This window comes from Cetorhinus maximus, chromosome 12 (assembly GCF_964194155.1).
Source record: "Cetorhinus maximus chromosome 12, sCetMax3.hap1.1, whole genome shotgun sequence".
NCBI classification, from domain to species: Eukaryota; Metazoa; Chordata; class Chondrichthyes; order Lamniformes; family Cetorhinidae; genus Cetorhinus; species Cetorhinus maximus.
In genome coordinates this window covers 105736761-105763018 of record NC_135890.1, presented here as the reverse complement: position 1 = coordinate 105763018, position 26258 = coordinate 105736761, and the positions used below count along the sequence as shown (strand labels likewise).

Here is a 26258-nt window from a genome sequence, read left to right as displayed (position 1 = left end):
ATTTATTCTTTCCTCATTGGACAATCTCTCCATCCCAGGCATTAATTTAGTGAACCTTCATTGCACTCCCTCTACGGCAACTATGCCTTTCCTTAGGTGAGGAGAGCAAAACTGCACACAATACTCCAGGTGCGGTCTCATCAAAGCTCTATATAATTGCAGTACGGCATCTTTACTCCTATACTCGAATCCTCTTGTGATAAAATCCTGTTGCTTCTTAAAAGTTTCCAGGATTTTTGCCTCTATTACTGATTACTGATCTGCATTGGTTGAACATGTTGACCTTCAAGTTTACTAAGGCTCCTAGGGCTTTTTAAAATTCCATCTTTAGCCTATTACACCATTTGTGGAGTGCACATGTAGCCCATTGTTCTTTCCTATGCAGTATACTTCATCCTGTATTAAACTTATTATACATTGTTCTGTTCAATTAAACATTTGATCCAACTCATTCTGTAATTTCTGAGCTGCCTCCAAATACACTACCCCTCCTAATTTCCTATTTGTTCTGTATCTTAACTCGCACAAAGTCTCATTGATGTACGTTGACTCTCAGTCTAATGACACCTCAATTTTAAAATGCTCATCCTTGTTTTCAAATACCTCCATGACCTCCCCCTCCCCCCGCTGTCTCTGACATCCCGCAGCCCTACAACACTCAGATCTCTGCACTCCTACAGTTCTGGTCTCTTGCGCATTGTCAATTTTTATCACTCCATCATTGGCAGCCATGCCTTCAGCTACTTGGGTCCTAAGCTCTGGGATTCCCTCCCTAAGCCTTTCTGTCTTCTACCTCTCCTCCTTTAAGACACTGCTTAAAGCTTGAACAAAGAAGTAAGTTTTCAGTTAACCAGTTCTAATAAGGTTTTGGGTTCAAATCCCACTCCAGGGCTTGAGTACAAAATTCAAGCTGATACTACGTTAGGGAAGTGCTGCACTGTTGGAGGTGCTGTCTTTTGATGAGACATTAAACCGAGGCACAATTTGCCTGCTTGCGTGGATGTAAAAGATCCCATGGTATTATTTTGAAGAACACTAGGGCAGTTATCCTCAGTGTCCTGGGCAATATTTATCCCCCAATCAACGACACAAAAACAGATTACCTGGTCATTATCACATTGCTGTTTGTGGGAGCTTGCTATGTACAAATTGGCTGCCACATTTCCCACATTATAACAGTGACTGCATTTCAAAAGTATTTCATTGACTGTAAAGTACTTTGAGACTTCTGGTAGTTGTGAAAAGAGACATATACCTGCAGGTCTTTTTAACGTGACTTGGTGTCAAATTTTATCTAATAATGCTTCTCTAATGTGACTTTAACTACAGTAAGGGTGCTATATAAATGCAAACTACTTGTAGTCCTTAGCAAATTTAATCTTAGCATTGAGTTTCTAAGTTCAAGTTGTGTGTATGAGAATTAATAGTGGTCTCAATACTGATTCTTGTGGCACCCTAATCGGTATCTCTCCTCTTCACACACTAACATAATTCTTCTCACAAGTACCTGCTGTTTTACCTGTAAATTAATTTCTGTAGGTACATGGAGCTTTCCAACTTGGGAAAACATTTGTCAAAGAAGTCGAGAAGGCTGACCAGGCAGGAGCTTTCTGAGTCTCAGCACCAGAGAAAAAAATGACGATGACGACCTATTCCATCACCAGTGGATACAGGTCTTCAGCTGACTAACGTACTCTGTTGCTTCGTATATGCCACTTTCAGCTATTCCTCGGAAATGCCGAGTTGGCCAGCCTGTTTGGTCTCCCAGCTGATACATCCATTCTGCAAATGCCAACATCCTTGTGTAGCACATTTCAAAAGCAGCCAATCTCTCTAGCTCTGCTTTCTGTAACTTTTCTTTTGGTTCAACTTAACCAGGTTAAATCAGTCCATCACACTACTGCCCAATTTGATTCTCCCTTAGATCTTTTTCAATTATAAAGCTGTTTATCCCGTCATTAAGGCTGTCAGAAATCATTAATGAAATGGTTGAGATGGCAGTTGGATCCAAATGAAAGTGTTGATGGCAGCAGTGTTGGTTTTTGGCATGGCCGGTGTTGCTAGTTCTCATTTGTTCTAAAATTGCTGATCAGGGTCCAGATTTTAATCTTCCCCAAATCAGCGGGCGGGGTTTGGAAGATTTTTGGGAGCCCGTGGCATTGAACTTTGTGCACTTGGGCTCTGCCGCTGACAATCGGATCAGATGATGTTCGCTTGATTCTGCTGCGTCGGCTGTCGGGGGGACAACAGCAAATTCAGATCTGCCACCGAGCTGAGGCCATAAATAGGGCAGCAGGTGTGGAGAAGGAAGCGGCATCCAGGTTAGATCCAGAGAGCAGGAGAGAGACGCCGAGCCGAGCCCAGCCCGTACGGTACCCAACCACTGACCTTTAACAATCCCTCTGGTCACTCCGCTCCCCAGCTAGAAGTTGCTGTTTTGTTTGTTGGTGCCAGTTAATGATGTTGTTTGCTTGTTTTTAATGAAATAGAAATTTAACGCTCATCGTTTCAAAATTTGCAATTTATTTCAAATTGATCATAGTTATAATTTTACATTGTGTTTTTATCAAAGGCTTTGCAATTTTTATTTAAATAGGGAGTGTTACTTTTTTCAATAATTAAGTTTGTAGCGTTCGACATTAATATTTTATTCCACATTGTTATTCTGATAAAATTGGTTGAATAATCTAGAATTCAGTCCAGTCAGACCCACATCCGATATCCTTATCCTCTTTTCTCTATATGTCTCACGCTACTTTTTCCAATAATTTCCTCCTCGCGTTGCAGACCAAGTTCTGAAAGTGGCTAAAATGTCTTTAATAGTAACTTGCCCCCTTCTCAATTTGGATTTTGAGGCCAATAGGATGTGGGTTGGGGGCCGACGTTGCTCCCTGATCCCTTATGGTAGAACTGTGGGAGTGAATAATTCTCAACCAAGGGGTGATGCATGGCAAATACCGGAAACCTTGGCGGGAGCTCGGTGTAATGCTGCGAGTGCGCTCCGTCCCAACAGCGCGGCGTTAGGTACTGGAACAAGCACAGCAGCGCTCGACCATTAGCAGAGTTGGCCCAATGTGGACAGTGTCCAATGAAATGTAACTAGTTTTATTGCATCTGAAGGTCATACGATGGCAGAGCAGCAGGACGTCCCGGAGCAGCTGGTAGCTGGGAAAGGCCAGAGTGCACCAGGAGCAAGTTACAAGGTACCAAATGTGCTCCCTTCACCTGGGACTCGCCTACAGAGCTCCAAGATTGGCGTAAAGTTAGTTTCTGATTCTTTTCTGCTGTTGTTGGTAAATTGGGACCTCAGGTCAACTTTTATTTTTCATCACCATCCTGGTTACCATTGACCAGAAACTGAACTGGACCAGCCATATGAATACTGTGGCTGCAAGAGCAGGTCAGAGGCTAGGAATCCTGTGAAGAGTAACTCACCTCCTGACTCCCCAAAACCTGTCCACTATCTACAAGGCACAAGCCAGGAATGTGATGGAATACTCCCCACTTGCCTGGATGAGTGCAGCTCCAACAACATTCAAGAAGCTTGACACGATCCAGGACGAAGCAGCCCGCTTGATTGGCACCCCATCCGCAAACACTCACTCCCTCCACCACCGACAAACAGTGGCAGCAGGGTGTACCATCTACAAGATGCACTGCAGGAACACACCAAGGCTCCTTAGACAGCACCTTCCAAACCCACAACTTCTACCATCTAGAAGAACAAGGGCAGCAGATACATGGGAACACCACCACCTGGAAGTTCCCCTCCAGGCCACTCACCATCCTGACTTGGAAATATATTGCTGTTCCTTCACTGTAACTGGGTCAAAATCCTGGAACTCCCTCCCTAACAGCACCGTGGGTGCACCTACACCACATGGACTGCAGCGGTTCAAGAAGGCAGCTCACCACCACCTTCCCAAGGGCAACTAGGGATGGGCAATAAACGCTGACCCAGCCAGCGAAGCTCACATCCCGTGAATGAATTTTAAAAATTCTAAATCTGACTTCTTCAGAATGATTATTTGCATTTGAACAAGACACAGACTGTAATTTGTCAAATTGTTTTATTCTAGTGTTTTAGTGAGTTTGTTGAATGCTTAACTGTGAATATCCTGTACCTTATTAGATCGGTTTAATTTTTTTCTCTTGAAACGGTCTTGTGTTTTAGGCCATAATATTCATTAATTGTTGTTAGTATCAACTACTTGCAAGTGACAATGCAGTTAAACCCTAGCGATACCATTCATCTCAGTTACCACCATCGCCCTCCATCAGTTGTTAGAGCTGTTGACTTTCCTCACCCAGATACCTTGGTTCATTTCATTCTCCCTCTGTTTCCAATAGCACCTTCCCATGCAAGCATTGGAGATGCTTTTACCTCCTCTTCTCTTCTCATTGACTAAGGTCCCAGTTACTGTTACTCCTTCCAGGTGAATTTGTACTTCTTTCAATTTAGCATGCTTTATTCACTGCTCATGATGTGGAGATCAAGCTCAAGACTGGGTGACCACTTTGGGGTATACCTCCGTTCAGTTCACTTGGTCACCTGTCCACCTGTCATTTTAATTCTCCACCTTGCTCCCACTCTGACCTTCCAGTCCTTGGCCTGCTGCAGTGTTCCAATGATGCTCAACTCAAGGTTGAGGAACAGCACCTCATCTTTCAACTGGGCACTTTATAGCCTTCTGGACATAACATTGAATTCAACAATTTTAAATCATAGCCTCTGCCCCCATTTTGTTTTGTTTTTCTTTGCTTTTTTGACTCTCTTGTTTCTCTCATTTTATACATTTCGCTTTCAGGTAGCAGCTATTCAGGATCCTGCCATTTCACCTCCTCTAAACACAGCCTTTGTTTCTTTTCTTGTCCCATTATCACTCCACGCACCATGAAACCTTTTGTCATTTAATCTCTCTTGCGCTCCATCCATCATAGACCTTCCTTTTTGTTCTTCTTCCCACCCTTCCCACTTTCATTTGCTCAAAACCTGTTACATTTCTAACGTTCCCAGTTCTGATGAAAAGTCACAGACCTGCAACACTAACCCTGTTTCTCTCTCCACAGATGCTGCCAGACCTGCTGAGTGTGCCCATCATTTTCTGTTCTTATTTCAGACTTCCAGAATCCACAGGATTTTTCTCTTTTTTTGTTGCATAGGTGGTTGGTTGGCAACTCTCTAAGTTAATGCATCAGGAAACTGTGGGACACTGGGTTTGAATCCAGCACAAACTTATGGGTAAAAGTGAACCCTTTCCGTCAGTTACAAGAACTGTATATGTTAAATAAGTTTGGAGCTCTCAACCTGCTAGTTCCTATTTGACATGAGTCCATAGCACTAAACCACCCTGAATTTTGCACTGACTGTTGCTACACTGTAAGTTTTACAAAGGGGCTGGAAGGATAGCTGGTGTGCAAATAAATAATAGTTAATTAACAGTGAAGGGTGCTGCCCTGGCATTGGTTTTCAGGAATATTGCTGGGTCGGCAGAGAGGCTGCTTCTTTCCACATCTAGCTGTGCAGTATCTAATCTAATAGAGTTGAATGTTAATATTGGGTGCCTGAAATGGAACTGCTCCATTCTGCAGCGCTGGTTCCCCTCAGGGCTCTAGGCAGATGGATATTCAAACAGCAAACAGATGTTCCTTCTCTTTGCTTCTCTTTCTGTGCCTGATTTGACATTATTTCACCCATTCTAATTTGCACTTCTTCTCAGTCCATGCCCTGTTAATTTCATAATCCCTCAATTTGATTTGTTAAGGAGATACATGGTTGCTTGCCTTATTCATTGAAGTCCCAGATATCCAGTTTCCCTTGTTGTAACTTTTATCAGCTTGCACTTTCCGCAACTTGCCTCACAAAAAATTCAAAACCTAAATGTGCATAGGCAAGTCGTCCTAATGGCAGAAGTTGTTAGATGCCCTGCAGCCTACAACAGCAAATGATGGCCCATTATGTTTTCCCATCTAGCCCTGACAACTCTGTAATATCACAATCCAGGATACTACTCTATCTATCATTAACCTATTTTATTTTAATCTTTTCAAGCTCACAGTTTATGAGCTTGAGAATTTCCAGGGACGCAAGTCTGAGTTTACTGGAGAATGTATGAACCTGGTAGAAAAAGGTTTTGAAAAAGTGGGATCAATCCATGTGGAAAGTGGTCCGTAAGTATATACATTTACATAGATGTGAAAAGAGCAGAGATAGCGTAATGATTGTTGTTGAAATCAAAAAGATTCCTGTCAGTTGATTTTTAAAAATTCATTCATGGGATGCGGGTGTCGCTGGCTAGGCCAGCATTCATTGCCCATCCCTAATTGCCCTTGCTCAGAGGGCATTTAAGAGTCAACCACATTGCTGTGGGCCTGGAGTCACATGTAGGCCAGATCAGGTAAGGACATAGATTTCCTTCCCTAAAGGACATTAGTGAACCAGATGGGTTTTTACAACAATTGGCAATGGTTTCATGGTCATCATTAGACTTTTAATTCCAGATTTTTATTGAATTCAAATTCCACCATCTGCCATGATGGGATTCAAACCCAAGTCCCCAGAACATTATCCTGGGTCTCTGGATTACTAGTCCAGCAACAATACCACTATGCCATCACCTCCCCCTCTTCATCTCCTGATTTCTGTATTTGAATTTTTCTCAACTCTGTCCATTTGAACCACACTGAGTTAAGTTGAGTCTGTTAAGTGTGTAGTAGTCACTGCTTAAGTAACAATTAGCTTGAGGTTTACTTTGTAAACTGTAGCAAGGATGGACATCTCAAGAATTTAGCTAGAAGCATGAAAGGACCTAGGGAAATTGTGCCAAGGTCATGCAGTTTCAAACAGCTTTTAAAACCCTCTTCATCACTCATGTTGGCTCAGGATAGATCAACTGTGATTAGAAAAAACGGAGCTGAATAGAATTTAAAAACCTTTTAGTCTAGGCTGTTTTCGCAGTGAATCCTATTCAACTTGTTTTTTTTCAGCACCAAAGATAAGCCATCACGTGTGCCCACTGTCTAGTCTGGGTTATCTCTGTTTGTGATTATATGGTCACCTGTGTCATAAGCAAAGAGAACCACATTCTTGATAACATTCTGCAAGTTGTTTGAAAACTAAAAACAACCAGGCCGACAACTTCGCTGAGAGACCTATGTAGTAGTTGCAATGACATAAATAGATATCTATCATTATGATCCAATGTTTGCATCTTCTGAGGAAGAAGACTTGCATTTATATAGTGCTGTTCATGAGCACTGGACATCTCAAAGCACAGAATGTGCTCTGGGTGGGGGACTTCAAGAGTGGTTTGGGAACACCATGACTGAACTGGCCGAGTCCTGAAGGACATATCTGCCAGAAGGGGCCTGTGGCAGATGGTGAGGGAACCAACAAGAGGTAAAAAATCCTACTAGACCCTAGTCTTCACCAATCTACCTGTCACAGATGCATCTGTCCATGACAGTATAGGTAGGAGTGACCACTGTACAGTCCTTGTGAAGACAAAATCCCATCTTCACATTGAGGATACCCTCCATCTAAGGTTGCCAACCCTCCAGGATTGGCCTGGTGTCTCCAGGAATTGAAGATCAATCTCCAGGACACTGCTGTTTGCAATCCTGGAGAAAAATCATAGGGACTTTAAAAACAATATTTTTTTTTTCATTTTCTTTGAACATTTCTCTCAACTAGATATAAAAATATTGAAAATGGAGAAATAAGACTATTTGGTTGACAGTCAAGCATCATGCAAATGGGAAATGAATCTTTTTGCTTTCCAATTGGCGTGGGAAGGCAGTGCATGACAAGGATAGATGTGTTGGCCAACTAATGACTGGAGCTTGAGGGCAAGTTATGTGATGAAATCTCCAGGAATACATTTAATCACAGTTGGCAATTCTACCTCCATCGTGTTGTGTGCACTACCACCATGTTAAATGGGATAGATTTTGAATAGATCTAGCAGCTCAAAACTGGGCATCCATGAGACACTGTGGGCCATCAGCATACGCACAAGGAGCAGGATGAGGCCATTCAGCCACTCGAGCCTGTCCCACCATTTAATAAGATCATGGCTGATCTGATAGTAACCTGAAATCTGCATCCCACCTACTGCCAATAACCTATCTCCCTGCAAAGACAGGAGCAAAGATTTTTTTTAAAGCTGGTGATTGCCCAGGTTTACTGAATTGAAATTCACATTTGGCAATAATTTGATAAAAATGCCATGTCACTTCTGCTGATAGGTGCTGAAACAGTATTAGGCCCAGTCTATCTGAAAGATCTCTGTGTGGTTGAGACGTGATCAAATCTCTCAGCTGTATCCCTGTAGTGCTTAGCAGTTGCTGTTTCTTTTCCCCCAGATGGTTGGGATTTGAGCGACAAAAGTACACTGGCGAACAGTTTGTTTTGGAGAAGGGAGAATACCCACGCTGGGACACATGGTCCAACAGTCACAATAGTGAGAGGCTGCTATCACTCCGACCCATCCTCATCGTAAGTACCACTTTGTTACATGTTTTTCCCATCACAATCAACACAAAGAAGAAGACAGAGAAAAGAGAGCTATGCATTCATTCAAAGAAAGAGACAAACACAGTGAAAGAGCAATCAGCGTAAGATAGAAACAGTGAAAGAGCAACCAGTGAGAGATGGACAACATGATAGAAAACACACTGTGTGAAAGCAGCGTGAGGGAGATATACAGCTGGATTTATCACTGAAGGTGTGCTCCCCATCTCTGCTTGACCAGCTCGCCCCACTTCCATTTTAGGTATGTAGACGAGACTTCCACCACCACTGTTGCCACCCCCCCCAACCCCCACAACAACACACACACACCAACCCCCCACCTCACCCCACCAGGAGGAAGTACCGCCTCATATAGCTACTGGCCAATCAGAGGCTGGCTGCACCACAGGGAGTGCTGGCCACTGTCGGTGCTGCACCAAGGACATTGAGGGTGCATTTAGTAATGGACCCAGATCTACAAGTAAGTCTGGGATCTTGCCGGGTCAAGTTGGCAGGCCCTGGTGAGGGGGCAATGATGTTGATCAGTGCAGGGACAGAAAGAGAAAGCAAACAGTGTGAGAGAAATAAATGCTGTGGGAGAGAAAAATGTGTAAGAGAACAGATAGAGAGAGAGCAAACAGTGTGAGAGGGTTAGACACCATAAGAGAGGGAAAACAGCGAGAGAGATAGGCAGAGCGAAAGAGCAAACAATGAACGAGACAAAATCAGTAGAACACCAAGCTCTGAAAGACAGACCAATAAAAGAAAGGTGCACACATACATATACAGAGAACGATGCGCACACAATGCACATCAAGAGAGAGAAATGGCAAATGCTCAAGAGGGAGAGAGAGGCACATACATAAGAATGACAGAAGATCCAAATTCCTGATGCCCTGCACATGGAGTAACCCCTTGCACATTGATAAGCGCACAAGTAGACAGACCTGTGTGCAAGGAGCATCATACACCAAAATTGGTACTTTTGGGGATCATTCAGGCTTTGTTATAGTTCTAAAATTATCTAAAAACATTTTAATCAGCTGTATAATGAATTGCTCTTGTTTTCTTGGTGATCCCCACTTTAGGCACTGCTCAACAGCTTAAAATGGCTGATTTTCTGCACTGTTCATATTCCCAAAGCTGGAACTGTTTAGCTTATGGAAACTTCTGATTTGCTTTCTTGACTTGCCATACTGTGATTCTATTTGTGCAATACATATCTGCAGTTTGCTTCTGAGGTTTTGCAATATGGAACTCCAACCCCAGCTCAACACAGGCAATCTATTGGCCCTGCCAATAGTGGTTGTGGGCTTAGTGGAGGTGTTCAGGGAGAGGGAAGGAAGGAAGGAAGGTTTGCAATTGGCCCAGGAACTATGTTCTGTAACCCAGGCCAACTTCCTTGACTATTCCTCAGGGATTCTATGAGTTATGCTTTCCATTTGCAGGCTGCAGGCAAACTCTTACAATGAGGTAGCCCTAAAGCAGTGAGAGCCAATGTGAGAGCCACACATGGTGAGAAAGAGAAACATGTGTATATGCACACATGCATACATACAGTAAGACTCACATAATATGAGAAAAAGAGGCAGAGTGAGAAACAGACAGAAAGGCATATAGAAAGAGACATATTCACACAGCAAAGTACACACACACCAAGACACAGTCACATAGGAATAGAGATTAAGAATTGGAGACGCACACATATAGCAATATCAAAATAGCAAGTCACATTGAGAGAGACAGAGTGAGAGACATTGAGAAGGAAAGACACATAAACAGCAAGAGAATTCTGAGAAACACACACATGCAGGGCAAAGAATAGGGATACACCAGAAAGGAGAAAAATATACACACAGAGAGAGATAGAGAGAGAGATGCACAAGCAATAGGAGAGTCATGTAGAAGTGGAACAGAGAAACATTTAATAAGAATGAAACACACATACACATACCTCACAAGAAAAACACACTGGGAGAGAGAGATTTACAGTAAATGAGAAAGGAACAGATGGGAAAAAGAAAGAGAACGAACACCAGGGAGGGACAAACACTCAATGAGAAAAAAAACACAGTAAGACAGTAAACGGCAGATAGACACAGTCTATCTAGGACAGAGAGCCACATAGATTATATAGGACACAGGCAAAATAAGAAAGGGTCTGGCCTAACTGGGCAGACAAATGACCAGAGGGAATTCTTCAAATACAAGGTATATAGAGTATAAAATAAGTATGCTGAACTCTTATAAAGCAAATGGTTCATCAAAGAACAGAGTCCCAGGGAAAAATAGAGAGATTATAATGAAACTGAAACTTACAGAGAAGCACAGGATAAATTTAAGGCTAACAGTTCTAAAGATAATTATGAAAAATATAGAAAATATACTAAGGTGTTCGAAAGGGAGGAATAGAAGGACTAAAAAGAAACATGAGAAAAGACTAGCAAACACAGTAAGACAAAATAAAAGTGCTGGTTACCTTTTATCCTTGTTCTCATTGACATACACTGATTTGCCTTCCCTCCGCAACATAAAAAAATTAAATTCCTCAATCACATCAGTAAATCCCTTCCTAGCCTTTCACCAGTCCTCTGAGCCTGGCCTTTTATGCATCCTCCTCCCTTCGCCCCTCCCCAATTGGTGACAGGCTCTTCAGCCACTTCCCTCCCTAAATCCTCCTGTACTTTGCATTCTTTGTTTTAGTCCCTTTCCTAATTTCTCACTCTTTAGCCCAGCCTGTTATCATCATTTATTTCTATTTGTGAAACACCTTGACACACTTTAGGTTAAAGGTACTGTATAAATGCAAGTTATTATTGTGTAAATATTAATTAAACTGGGATTTAAACCTTTGGACTTTCTGTCAAGACTCTGATATGTTTTGAGACAGCCCTCATTTCTAGGTTCTCTGACATATTGCCATCTGAATTTCATACTAAATGTTCCACCCTACTCTTTGTTTTGCTTTCCTTTAGGATGGCGGTGAGCACAAGATCCATCTCTTTGAGAATGCTGGATTTAATGGCAGGAAGATGGAGATTGTAGAAGATGATGTTCCCAGCCTTTGGGCTTATGGGTTCCAGAATAGGGTAGCCAGCATCAAAGCCATCAATGGAACGTAAGACAACCTTAGACCATTTAGATCACTGAAACTCCCCTGCAAGTTCTACATACTCTCTTATTGTAGTGACAGTGAGGTTGTTTGAAGATCTCTTGCTGCGTGTCTGGAAAAACTAGCACGCAACTCACCTTTCTCTCTGATGTACCCCATACCCGATACTGTAGCATGCTCTACTATACCCATGTTATAGAATTATTAAGAGTAAATATACAGAAATAAGGGCAGGAGGTGCGGTATTACACTTGGGAACAAATGATTTCCTATTATTTCTTATCACCGGTGTTTTTATAATTAATAAAATGAAGTGTTCACAGAAACTGAAAAGAAAAACATTTTTTTTAAATGCCCCTATGACTTCTCTGCAGTTTTGCTCACAGGAGTGTCCTGGAAATTAACTTGTCATTTTTGGAGACTAATCCTGGACAGTTGACTTCCCTGGTTCAGAAGGGGTAGGTGGGAATGGGGTGAGAATGGGTCAACAGTGGGCTGGAAGAGTTTTGAGAGAACAACTAAAGAAGCAGCATAAAAATATGGTGAGGTTATGGTAAAAGGTCCAGAAGTGGTGCTATCAGGATTACTGTCAATGCTGTATCAGACCAGGAAATATAATAATTTCCTGGAATGGTTATTATGTCATGCTTATGCAAAGAGAAGTGACTCTATAGATCACTGAATGTTTTGTTTAGGGAGAGGAGTGTAATTCAGGATAAGTGGTATGGTGGAAAATCTGGTGGGGACATATTTGCGCACTCAAATTGTCCACCCAAGTGCACTTTCAACAAGGCATTAAGAGGGTGTAAACATGCAGGAGGCTACCTAAGTATGTAAACTGAGGTTCTGTGCTTGTTGTAAGATCCTAATTACAACTTAAGAAGAATTGAATGAAGAATGCGTGGTGACCTGTCCCACTTTCTTCAGACCTTTGAAACCCTGATCCAAATGTTAAGTTTTTAGGAGGAACAGGAGTAATCCTCCCGGCCACTCAAAACTCTTCCAGCCCATTGTTAACCCGTTCTCAAACCATTCCCACCTACCCCTTCTGAACTAGGGTAGTCAACTGTCCAGGGTTAGTCTGCAAAAGTTACAAATTAATTTCCAGGAGACGCCTGCAGAGAAGTCATAGGGGCATTAAAAAAATTGGTTTTTTTTTTCATTTTCAATGAACGCTTCATTTTATTAATTATAAAAACACTGTGATAGGAAATAATGCTGTTTGACTGACAGTCACCAGTTGGATGATGAAGAGTCCTTTCATTTTCCAGTTGGCGTGGGAAGGCAGGATTCAGTGAAGGCAGATGTGTTGGGTGACCACTGGTGGGAGTGGGTCAGTGGAAGAGTTGAGATCATGTGATGAAACCTTCAGAAATACATTCAATTAGAGTTGGCATCACCATCCCCAACAGGCCTTACCTGTCAACTGGCTACATTCACTGGCCACATTTGCTCCTGAACAGTTTTAAGCACATTTGGCAGCTACAGCACACCAAAAGAAATGTCAGTCAGCCTCAGAGCTGAAAATGATTTGTGCATTCCAAATGCTGCATTAAGTGCCTGTTCAGTGCCCAATCCAAAAGTCTCCTCCATAAATGTTGTGGATAAATAAAAGGGTTTTAGGAGTAAAAAAGCAATAGAAAGACAGATTATATCTAGTAGCAACAAAGATCCAAGTAAATCTTTTTAACTGTGCCTAACTGATCTTTAAAGGAAAAAATTTAGATATAAGTATTGCAGAGGATCAGGAAATTACGTGTGTTAAATGAATTCTTTGCAAACAAAGACCTTGGGCATTTCAACATTTTGACTCAGGGATTCATATCCTAAGAAACTCAAGAAAATACTGAATGGACTGGATAATCAGGTGATCCCATTAAGGAGGATTATTGACAGAGAGTGCGTAGTTGGATTTCACAGACTCACTATCCATGATGATCCATTCATTAATTTTAAAGGATGGAAAATTACAGGCTGCAAACCTGACATTGCCTGACCTTTGCTTCCTGTGAACACTAATTCTTGCTAGGAATTAGCATTTAAATATCTACGCGGTACCTGAATTAGTTGGGATAGAGCAAAAAAAAATCAGTAGAGCAGGCATGGATTTGCTTCATTAATCTAGAAGCTTCACCAACATAAGAGTTACACCTGAGGGCTAGGAGATAATGAAAGTTATTCTGGTATCCAAAAAAGATTTAATAAGTATCCTGTGTTCTGTTGTCCTGCAGGTGGGTGGGGTACCAGTACCCTGGTTATAGAGGACGCCAGTATCTATTTGAGAAGGCGGAATATAAACATTGGAATGAATGGGATTCTAACCAGCCACTGATCCAGTCTATCCGTCGTGTTAGAGATATGCAGTGGCACAAGCGAGGCTGCTTTCAGGCCACCCCAATCAGCAGCTGAAAGAGACAGGAGGAGGACCTTGAGGTCAGGGGCAGAATGTATGCAAAAAGAAGAAAAATGAAATAGAACATACAAGCCGTTCATCCCCATGCTGTGAAAATAATACTGTTGCAAATAAAATGGTGACTGAGAGGAACCACTTGTATGAATATGTTTGTTCACATGGATTTTCTGTTTCTTTTCTTATTAAACAAAAATAAGCAGTAGCATCTGACTTCCCCTTCAGGTACCATACCCTAATAGGCATTGGTGACCATGGACTTCTTTGGATTGGTCCAGGATTATGTTTCACAAAGTACTGAAGTGGTTTGCTGTTGCCTTCTGCAGCTTGACTGACCAGGAAACTCTCCCACTCTAATGGCCTGCCATCAGGTGTATTGGGAGGATTTACAGGCTGACAATCAACCAGTTTGGCCATGTTCATAACATGGACATCAAGTCCTAAAATGGGACTTGAACCCAGAGGTAGGGACACTACCACTGCATCTCGAAAGCACCTTACAGCCCCTCACTAGGAAAGAAAAAATATATTGGCCAGAGTTTCTGCTCTGATCATTATCCAATGACCCCAACTGGGGAGTGCCTATGTGTGAGTACAAGGCTAGACTTAGTTATGATGCTCTTGAGAAATAGCTCACTGTCCAGGCTGCCACATGATAGATGCAAAATATGTCAGTGACTATGGTACTGGATACTTCCATGATTCAGAGCATTCAGGGGAAGAGCTAAGAAAATTGAGCTATAAATGTATCTCTCTTAAAAGAGTTATAAAAATATTACAATGAAACATCTGATTGCACTGTGAGTTTAACCTAACCACTAACATGACAGAACCTCTAATAATACCATGCCGTTAGTACTGAATGCTCCAGTAATTTAGCTGTAAAAATAAACCCAGAGAACTTTACAATGCCTCACTACAAAGCATCTCAGACCACTCATCTCCAAATAATAAACAGAGGATCACATTGGTAATGCTGGGCCTCGGCTTAGGGGTAAACTTCTCAACTGCTAGGGTAAAAAATACTCCCTTAAAAATAAATAACAAAATGTATGTTTTACCTAGTTTCACTCTGCATCAAAGAAGAGCCTGTGGTGCCAGAAGTGCTTCCAAACAAATGAAAGACCATTAAAAATCATATTAGCTTTGATCATCCATATAAACTACAATTGATAATCACCAGAGGACAATGTGTAGGTTTAAGCGTCTTGAAATCTTTCTACATTTATTTGTTCCAGAGTCTTTCTTTGAGAATTTATCATTGATAATGAGTGGGTTTTAATAGTTCATGGGTTCGTTCAGATCTTCCTCCTTTCTTCATCCCCCCAAAACAATGAAAACTTGCATTTTAATATAGTGCATTTCATAACCCCAGGACATTTCCAGAAAAAGAAAAATCGATTGGTGCAAGTTCATGAAGAAAAAGGCTTCAGAAAAAACTCTGCCAGTGTAAATAGCCTCACTATTGATTGACTCAGATTGATTCACAGCTGAGAGTGGAAGCGTGGGACCTGACCCTGCCAGTGCTATTCTGGAAGTGACCACTTTGTTGCATGATGACTGGCCAAGTGTCGGCAATAGTGCCACACAAAGTGCAGTAGTCCCACCTGTGGAAATTACTGTCTCTGGGTCTGTTCCACTAAAGACTCCATCACTTGGAATGTTTGATTTATTAGGAACAGCAAAAAGCTATTAAACTCAAAAAATATTTCCTTTTTGCTAGCTTCCAACTCTGCCTTTGTGGCATCAGACTATGTTCTTCAATCAATTCTCTCTCCAGAAGTACATTTAATTACCTCTTGAACCAGCTAACTATATTAATTTCATTGGTTTTCCTGGATAACTGGAAAATGAATAGTGCTCGTGGGTTCAAGAAACAATGGTCTTCCTGGGTAACTTTTCCATACTTCTATTATCCGTTGTGTAAAACAGTTCCACCTGGTTTTTCTTCTTATCCTAACTTACTGTCTTTTAACTTGTGACCCTGACAGTAAAACCCTTCAGCAAAGTGAACAATTTAAAAAATACCTTTTCTCAATTTCTCGTATATTGTTGCAAACTTAAATTAGGCTACCTTATTTTATTTCAAAGAGAATAAGAGGACATCCTTAACCTTTATTTGAAATTTAAATTCCTGATATAATTATCTGTTTTTTCACCACTGACCTCTCTCAGGGGCATTAATATCGTTGCTATAATTTTAGGTGCCAAGAACTGCACACTACTATAGATTTGACTAAGGCTTTATACAATAACAAAGCCTTTAATACCTATTTTGTTTAGTGCTATATCCCTCTGCTCATGCAGCCAGCACCATGTGTAACATTGATCATTGGTTCCTTTCCTATTGAAGTGCATGCAAACAATCTGCTCTTATAAGCTGATTGTAATGTTACTGATTAATAATGAGATCCCAGGACACAAGTGTTATTAACACAAGAACTTCTGATAATGAAATTCAAAAATTAGGTATTAAAAGAAATATGCAATTTTTGGGGGATAAAATATTAGTGATTAAATGCAACTTACTATAATACATAAATATATTCAGTTATATTCTGCAATGGACAATGCTTGCTGGAGACTTGTACTAATTAGCCCTCTTCTATTAAATGAGTTTACATGCTCCACACTATGATTTGTAATACCCAACATGTGATAGTGATGTGGAAGATTCAATAATGGAATGAAGAGTATGCAACAAAGCATAGTAGGATCAAGGGATTTGCAGTTAAATCCACTGTAAAGGTTTTACTGATAGAATAAACAATTTTTTCGCGATAACGTCCAGTGTGTTCTATTTGGACCCAATGTCAGTGTAAAAGAAAGAGACCTCTTTTGAGGTAAAACTTCAGAAAAGGTGCAGGGAAAATAATTTATGCTTATTAAATGGCAAAAGGTTTCATACACAATCGGACCATAACATAAAATATATTAAATGTTTCTTTAATGAACAAATAAAATTACGGACAATATAATTGGCTTCCGTAGCACTACTGGAGTTGGCGAATTGGAAGCTGGAGGCCCTCCCAATGGAGTGCACAGCTTCCGACCACTTCTGGCAAGCCCGGATGGTGCCCCATGCTGGGAAGGGAGCTCATGCAGGCGCCAGAAGTTTCCTAATTGGCCAGGTCGTGACGTCAACCAGCCATTCCGGTTGATTTTATGTACATATTCTCAACTGGACCGCACAGATTGGCTCAGCCAGTTTACTTGTCATTCACCAAATAACATATGTGCAGCTGCAAGACGGACTCTCCCTGCACCCCCTCCCTAACAAGCATTATTTAAAGAGCTCCAGTATTGTTATTTTGGTCTTAGATGTGGTAGCCATGGGTCTGGAATGACAGACAATGCTGGTGGCAATGCTGTTAGCGAACTATCTTTTATTGAACATTATGCTAACTATTTAAAAGGTAGACTCAGCATGACGCTCTACATAGAACCATATCTCTCCATGTTCTGTTGTTATGTGATCTTACGTCACTAATGATGTAGACTATATATTTACACATTTAACATTAACCCTTTAAACTACAAGGGCAGTCATCCAACTTGCAGGTAAGGTGATTTACACAAACTTCTACCACTGCAAAGTTGTGGAAGTACAGTTGAGTGTTTTTAGAGTAGATCAGGTGCCAGATTTGACAAGGAGTGTTGCTGTATCCTCAAAGGAGAAGATTTAGTGACCTGTCCAGACAAAAGCTGCAACAGGTAGTGGGTGCTGTAGTTACAGTGCCGTTGGGCCTGGCAATGGTACCCCAAGATGTTGATGGGGGTGGGGTGGGATTCAGCGATGGCAACACCATTGAATGTCAAGGGAAGATGGTTAGATTCTCTCTTGTTGGAGATGGTCATTGTCTGGCACTTGTGTGGTGCACGTGTTAATAGCCCCTTATGAACCCAAGCCTAAATGTTGTTCAGGTCTTGCTGCATGTGAGCATGGACTACTTCAGTATCTGAAGAGTCTCAAATGGTACTGAACAATCTTCAGCGAACATCCCTATTCTGACCTTATGAAGGAAGGAAGGTGATTGATGAAGCAACTGAAGATGGTTGACACTACCCTCAGGAACTCATGCATGCAATGACCTGGAGTTGAGATGATTAGCTTTCAACAACCATAACTAACTTCCTTTGGGCTAGGTAACACTCCAACTAGTGGAGAGTTTTCCCACTGATTCCCATTGACTTCCATCAAAGTTCTCTGTAGCAGAACTCATTTTCAACCTTGACCTCTGGTGAGCTGTCATAAAAGCTACCCTTTCCCTCTGGTGTGGTTGTAGTCCATTAATGCCTGATGACTCACTATGTACAGATTCCAACTCTACACTAGCCTTTAAGGTACACACAATGCCAATATTTGAGCTAGTGGCTGTGAGTGTCAGATCCAGTGACAGGGCCTCTGCAACAGAGCTGTGATGTTGTGCTCATCTTCCTGGGATTGCTGCGGCTGGGCAGATGGCAATTTTTGGGTATCTGAAAGCATAAATTCAGAAAGAGAAGGCTGAGGTTAGGTGAAAGCAAGAGATCCAAGGGAATACCATCTACAGATACACATCATACCAGATAGCAGGATGAGGGTGAGGTGGGAGTTGAGAAAGGGCACAAGGCAGTTATGTACCATCATCCTGAATATTCTCGGCAACACCAGATGCTTCGGGCTTCATCATAGCTGCTCCTATGATGTGGGGCACCGTCTCCTCTGTTGAGCTCAGAAGATGAAGGTGTGCCTGCTCCCTTCATTCTCTGCTACCCCTGATATCCTACAAGAGAAAGGGAAGAATGTCAGAGATTTTGTTGCAGTGTGTTTGGGTGACGTGGCTGCCTTGGATGAATAGCTGGAGTTTATGAAGGCAGCGAGAGGTGAGTGTGAGGTTGGCATCATAGGAAGGCCTGTGAGGCTGAGGTGGAGTATCTGAATGTTAGGCCTGAATCTTGACTTCTAGGGATGCAGATGGCTAAGTGATGGGAGGATGGTGCATTGAACAGCCTGAGAGACTGGTGGCGCAGTCACTAGGAGATGTCCTCATTCACTGACCTTGACCACCCTTCTGAGCTCTTTGACCTTCTTCTGGTATTACTGCCTGGTCCTTGGGACCAGATTCCTTGCATTGACTTCCCTGGCCACCGGCATCCATTCCCTTCCAAGGGTTTACCTTGTCGACCTTCAGGCCCCCTGCAGAAACATGACCTCTCTTGTGTCAATCTCCACCACTAAGGCCTGCAGCATTGTATCTGTGAACTGAGCAGTATTCTCTCTTCGCTGGTGCTTCATTTGTGGAGCTCACTTGCAGCCAGTGTCGGTACAGACAGTCAGCAGTAGCTTCCTTCCACTGAGTGCAGTTCCCCTTTAAGAGGAGCTGACTGGCTGCACCACATGAGATCAATGAATGCTACACATCTCCCTGCTGAGTGCTCAAGCAGCCAGCTCCATGGGCCCCACTTGACCAACACTACAATCACTGAAATGAAGGGGAAGCACCAAATATACATGCTGCTCCCACAAGGGGAACAAACATGAGCAGATCATGAATCATGACCTCTATGCCCAAAAACAGGTGAATTACTTCAGGTGATTTCACTTCATTATTGTTTTAATTTTTGGAACAAATAGAAATCTAACATATATGATTCAATTTTATAATTCTGTTAGATTCAAGCACTTGTTACATACGAACCTATGAATTAGGAGCATGAGTAAGCCACTCCACCCCTTGAACCTGCTGCACCATTTAATAAGATCATAGCTGATCTGACTGTGGCCTCTACTTTCCTGTCTACCTGTTATACCCTTTGACTCCCTTGTCAATCAAGAATCTACCTAACTGTCTTAAAAATATTCAATGAATCTGCCTCCACTGCTCTCTGAGGAACAGAATTCCATAGCAATCCTCTGAGAGAAATAAGGTTCTCCTAATCTCGATCTTAAATGGGAGTCTCCTTATTTTTAAACTGTGTCCCTTAGTTTCAGTTTCTCCCATGAGGGGGAACACCCTTTCAGTATCCATCCTGTCAAGTCCCCTTAGGATCTTATATGTTTCAACATGATCACCCCTCATTCTTCTAAACTCCATTGGATACAGGCCCAACCTGTCTAAACTTTCCTCATGAGACAATCCCCTCAACCCAGGAATCAGCTGAGTGAAACTTCTCTGAACTGCTTCTAATGCAATTATATGCTTTCACAAGTAAGGAGATCAAAACTGTATGCGGCACTCCAGATGTGGTCTTACCAACGCCCTGTACAAATGCAGCAAAACTTCTCTTTTATATTCCATTATTCTTGCAATAAATGACAATATCCCATTTGCCTTCTGAATCACTTGCTGTACCTGTATATTAACTTTTTGCGATTCATGTGCCAGGGTACCCAGATTCCTCTATACCACAGAGTTCTGCAATCTCTCTCCATTTAAATAATATGCTGCTTTTCTATTCTTCCTGCCAAAGTTCACATTTTCCCACATTATACAGCATCTGCCAAATGTTTGCCCATTCACTTAACCTATCCCTATCCTTTTGCAAACTGCTTATGTCCTCTTCACAACTGACTCTCCTACTTGAATTTGTGTCATCAGCAAATTTAGTAACTATACATTCTGTCCTTTCATCCAGTAATTGTGAATAGTTGAGGTCCCAGCACTGATCCCTGTGGCATTCCACTTGTACATCTTGGCAACACAATAAAGACCCATTTATCCCAACTCTCTGTTTCTTGTTAGCTAACCAATCCTCTGTCCATGCTGATATGTTACTCACTATAGCATGAGCTCTTATTTTGTGTAGTAATCTTTGACATGACACCTTGTCAAATGTCTTTTGGAAATCCAAGTACACCACATCTACAGGTTCCCCTTTATCCACGTTGCTTGTTACTTCCTCAAAGAATTCTAATAAATTAGTCAAGCACGATTTCTCTTTTACAAAACCATGTTGACTCTGCCTGATTGCATGAAGATTTTCTAAGTGCCCTGCTATAGCCCCCTTAATAAAAAATTCTAATGCTTTCCCTATAATAAATGTTATACTAACTGGTCTGTAGTTTCCTACTTTCTGTCTCCCTGCTTTCTTGAAAGAGGGGTTACATTTGTGATTTTCCAATCTGATGGGACCTTTCCAGACATTTACACTGGGAATTGCCAAAGAGAAAACGATTGATGGAAATAAAAATGGGTGAAGTGCAAAACAAGGTGCCACACTGAAAATAAAAATTATATACTTTAGCAAAGCTGGAAAATGAAAGCAAGAAAGCCCCTTTATGAGAACAACTAAAATAAAGAAGTAGAGAATGAAGGTCAAAATACAGACACACTAACAACAAAATAGCAGCTAATGGGATCATCAGCCAATAAATAAAATGAAACTGAAAAGAGGTGAAAAGTGGATGATTTACAAAAGTCATATCCGCCAACCTGTGGAAAGGCATTATTAGAGAGACTCAGGGCGGAATCATCCCAGATTTGCACTAAGTGCGGTAACAGGTGGGGAAACAACATTTTACTCGATGGCTGCAATGGTGGTTTCTCACGCCGTATCATCCCAACCCTGCTGCATTAATTATGCATTCCCGGGAAACATGCCATTTCGATGGCAGGCAGGCTCTCATTTGCCTGCCATGCCATCACCTCACTGCTTCATCATGCCGGGCGCCACATTTAAAGTGCACACTTCTCAGTGATTCCAGCCCAGGACTGCTGCACCGAAGACTGGAAGGCTCGGAAAGGCAAAAAGATTTAGTGATGTGTCTCCCGAATGCCTTTTGGACACCGTGGAGGCCCGCCGTGATGTCCTCTACCCCCGCTCTGGCTGTAGGAGGGGCAACAGCATCACCAATCCAGCATGGAAGGTGGTGGCAACGATAGTCAGTGCCAATGCCCTGCAAAAGAAGACAACCACACAGTGCTGAAAAAGGATGAATGGTCTCATCTGTTCCGCCAGGGCAAGTCACTCCTCTCCTCACTCTCAACTTACACACTTATAAACTCATCACACATCCAAGGGATCTCACACGGGCCAAGGGCTGGAAAATGGGATTAGAATAGATAGGTGCTTGATGGCTGGCATGGACACGAAGGGCCAAAGGGCCTGTTTCTGTGCTTTATGACACTATGACTTTAATTAAGGGACAACCCCTCTAACTCTCACACACACCCTCACATCTCCATCAGGCTCATATCCCCTGGAGCCCGTGTCCTCATCCTGTCCATGGCTCCGCTCACCACACAAACATTCCATGCAGTGCCCTTTGTCCTGCTCACACCCTCTTCATCTGTTTTCATGCAGGAGAAGCCTGTTTGCTTCATCAGGGGGAGTTCCCGGACCAGGAGTGGAGTGGCCCACATTAGGCCCCTCGTGCACTTTGAGAAGCGTGCTGACTGGTGAGGACATGGACCATGCCTGCTGTGGCACTAAGGTTGGCGGCAAACACCCTCATGAGGATCCTGCGCCACATCATTCCTCTCTCAATGCAAATGTGAGTGCTGTCCCTCCTGCTTTTGACTCTGCTGCCATGCACTAATTATCTCTGGTTCACAGGGAGCTCTGTCTAGCGACTGACAGCCTCAGCTCCAACTATGTCCTCACCTCCAGACAAGAGGACACCTCCTCCATTGAAGACCTGGAAATAAGCAGCCTGGAAGACCTGTCACAGCGCTTACCCACACCCTCCACCAGCTCAGAGACACACTCCTCAGTGGGACCTAGATCTAGAGCAGGCTTGGGTTCACAATCTGGCAATCACTAAACGGACACGTGTCCGCTGCAGGAGGAGACAGGTTCAGCCGAGCTCCCCGGCACTCGTTGGACGGCTGGGGAAGATGCATCTGTGAGGTCCAAATCAGATAACGAACCTCTGGATTTGGCCTTCCAGCTTACACTGGAAAGTCAGCAGAAGATGGGGGAACATCATGCAGAGCTGTTGGAAGCCCTCAGCAGAGTGGCTCGTGAGTTGGAGGAGTACGTTCACACGCTCTCTGATGAAGTGGCGCCCACATGCGAGTGTATGGAGGCCTCCATGGGGTGGATGGCGGACGCCATGGAGATCCTGGTCCAAAGAACGCGGAGATGCACGCAGACCTGCACTCCATGAGAGCCATGGGTGAGTTCCTGCAGTATCAACGCGAGAGGGAAACAGGGCACCTTGACATCCCTCCAGGTGTTCCTTCCCCTCAAGGAGTCAGGCTGGGGCCCCCGTGCACCCGAAGAGAGGAGAAGCAGTAGCTGGACACCCCTGGGTCATCCACTCAGTAATCACAGAGGCTGTCCTCTCCCTCCAAGTCCCCTTTGCCTGTGAGCCCCCTCAACCTCATCCTCTGTCACCACAAAGGGAGCAGCTGGGCAATGAGTGATTTTGGGGGGAGAAGTGTGTATGTGGCAGGGTCTTTCGGAGCCTCGTGCAAGCATTGTCCCATGCATGCGGATCTTTCCTGTATCACACTTATTTCAATGTCCTGAGCATCTTCAATGCTGCCTGCTGGGGTTCACTTTCAGTTGTCCATCTGAGCCGACCTGCATCTCCGCCCACCCACTGATCACACTCCCCTGCAGCACCTGATCTCGCCCACCACCACTCTTGTTTCATTTTCAATTTAGACAGCTTGGTGGTGATTCAGTTTTTCATTCGCTCCACTGTCCTTTCTCCTCCCCAGTCACCCATTTCCTTTCCTCCATCACAGTTGACTGCCCCGCATCACTTTCCACCTCCCCTCCATGACCTACCAGCCAGGACCGTTTTCCTTTGGGGATGTCCAGGTGAACGTGCATGTTCCCTTCCTTCTCGAAAATCCAATCTCCATCCACATTAACCTCCCCAACCTGCTCCTTCCCACCCCCAGGGTCCATGTCTGCCTCTGAGTCCCTATCAACCATCCTCGCTGTCCCTTCTATCGCTACCATCAAACCCTCACCCTCCCACCCTACTGCCTCACTTTGCCCTTGGTTATTCTCACCATTCCCTCGCACCACACCAACCCTCAGTTCATTCCCCAGGAGGCAGTCAGGAACTCACCCTCCATTGCATGTTCACCTGGACATCCCCCCCTCCAGACCCCTTCCACACCCACTCCTTGGAACCCCTTCACCCCTCCACCCTTCCAGACCACTTTCTCGCTTGGACTCCCTTGGAATTCCTTCCCCTCCCCTGGACATCCCCCCACCCTGGACTCCCCCTGCTTGCTCCTTCCCCCTTTCTGACTCCTTCCGACATCCTTCCTTCTTCTGCCATCTATAGTCCTTCCCCCCGTCTCTTTCCTCCAGCCTTACTCCTTCCCCCTCCCGACTTCTTCCTCCACCCTTGCTTCTTCCTCCACCCTTATTCCTCCCCTCTCCTCACTCCTTCCTTGCTCTAGAATCACTCGCCTCTCTGCAGTCCCTCCCACAGGACTCCCTCCCTCTCTACACTCCTTCCTCCAACAGACTCCCTCCCCCTCTGCACTCCTTCCTTCCTCCCCACCCCTGACTCCCTTCCCTCTCCACACTCTTTTCTCCCCCTCAATCCCTCCCCACTCTGCACTCCTTACCCCCTCGGAACTCCTTCTCTTACACCTTCCATCCCCCTTACACCTACCTCCCCAGTTGCCATCTTCTCCCCCATTACCCCATTCTCCTACGTACTCCCTCCCCCTCCCAATCTCACACCCCCGACACCTCCGTTTCCTCCCAACCTCACCCCACCCCCAACACCTCTTCCTCTACTAGTCGATCCTAGACCTTCCTCTCCCACCCTACCCTGGTACATCTTCCTCTCCCAAACACAGCTGGACCTTCCTCCCCGCCCCTTCAACCATCATCCACTGTGAGAAGATCCTCAACGGTGACTTTCCACCTTCTGTGGGCTGCTTTGCAGCAGAGCCATGTCCATGAAAATCCACCCAGCATGTCATGGACATTCCTCCAATGTGTCATGGTGTGGGGCTCCAGCATCTTCTGCTCCTCGGATGTCCGTGATGTGAGCAAGGGCCTGGTGGTAAGTCCCAACTTCTGCACGTCACACTTGTCAAGACGTGTTCTGTACCATCGTATTTTCCCACTGATGTGGGTGGGCGATCCAGCTGGGGGGGGGCGGGGGGTGGGGAGCGGGGGGGGAGCGGGTTGATTCCAGTGACTGGCCTTATAATGATATGTAGACGTATTACAATGAGGTTCCCGACACCTGATGCTGGGAAAAGCGGCCGGCCATCGATGGGCTGACTGAACGATTGCAAACTGGTTTCACGATGCCGTGAAACCGATTTTTGACCTTCTCGCCATGTTGTCTGTTCACACCGCCGAACACGCCCGATGCCAGCGGGCACAGAAAATTCCCCCCTTAGTGCTGAATCAAGCAGCTTTAGCAGGCAACTTGATGGAACAGTAATGGCAGAAACAGGCAGAAAAATCTAGGAGACAGCCAAGTTTTGAGGTTGCTGAATTCAATGTTCAGATCCGAGGGCTGGAGAACGTCAAGGAGGAAGATGAGATACTGGGTGTAAATTTTCACAAATGTGCTGGTAGCAGAGGAGCCCTATACTTTGACATCAAACCAGAGGCAATTCCCCATGCTTTTCCAATGAAGGGCAAAGTTCCCTGAAATGAGTACATGTTAAGAAAATGACTTCCACTGTTGCTGGAGTTTAGATTGGACTTGGTCAGAGCAATGTAGGCGCGGGAGGTCAATGAGCAAAAAAATTGGAACAAGAGTGGGAGCAGGAGATGAACATGACAGGCATAGGGAGATCAACCTCATGTTGTGGATAAAACAGAGGCTTTAAGCCATGTGTTCGCCCAATTTGCATTTGGTCTCAGTGATATGGGGCATACAACACTAAGCAGCAGAAACACAATACTAGATTGCAAAAGTGTTCGTGAAGCACTGCTGATGGGGAATGTATTTGGAGCCTCTTGGGCATTGATATGGGAAAAAGAAAATTAATATATGTTGCATCTGCTGTAATAAAGGGAAGGAAGGTTCTGTCAGGGCAAGAAACTCCACGGAGCAATAAAGGAAATCAGCTGAACAGAAAAAAGAGGACATCCTTACCTTCAAAGGCTTTTCAAAAAGAAGGCCATGGAGCTGGTGGTAATTTACTCAGCTCTTGGCAGGGTTGGTGGCAGCTTGCCAGATTACTGGCTGAGCATTAACACCTGTTGCCCCAGCACCTCTGTGGAGCACCACACAGACATAGCTTTCCAACCCCTTTCTCTATATTTTTAATCCCTGAGAGGCAAAACTTATTCATTCTTAA

At 43.7% G+C, this 26258-nt stretch overlaps 1 protein-coding gene across 3 annotated transcripts; it reads left to right on the top strand.

Moving 5' to 3' along the window:
* The first annotated feature begins 2263 nt into the window (after window positions 1–2263).
* On the top strand, window positions 2264–14182 carry crybb3 (crystallin, beta B3). 3 transcript variants are annotated; one of them, XM_078554297.1, is made up of 6 exons: window positions 2264–2367; window positions 3121–3203; window positions 6053–6171; window positions 8365–8497; window positions 11488–11630; window positions 13856–14182. In XM_078554297.1, the coding sequence occupies exons 2-6, from the start codon at window positions 3129–3131 to the stop codon at window positions 14031–14033; spliced, it is 648 nt and encodes a 215-aa protein (XP_078410423.1). In that variant the 5' UTR covers window positions 2264–2367; window positions 3121–3128; the 3' UTR covers window positions 14034–14182. The 3 variants fall into 3 exon arrangements, with proteins under 3 accessions (XP_078410423.1, XP_078410425.1, XP_078410424.1); XM_078554299.1 differs by having other exon boundaries at window positions 2298–2321; XM_078554298.1 differs by having other exon boundaries at window positions 2299–2372.
* Window positions 14183–26258: the final 12076 nt, after the last annotated feature.

What these genes read in the sequence shown, in the direction of transcription:
- crybb3 (XM_078554297.1), top strand. Translation starts at nt 3,129, where the DNA reads ATGGCAGAGCAGCAGGACGTCCCGGAGCAGCTGGTAGCTGGGAAAGGC. An exon ending in CACTCCGACCCATCCTCATC is followed by an intron (nt 8,498 to 11,487) that starts GTAAGTACCACT and finishes GCTTTCCTTTAG; the next exon opens with GATGGCGGTGAGCACAAGAT. An exon ending in ATCAAAGCCATCAATGGAAC is followed by an intron (nt 11,631 to 13,855) that starts GTAAGACAACCT and finishes GTTGTCCTGCAG; the next exon opens with GTGGGTGGGGTACCAGTACC.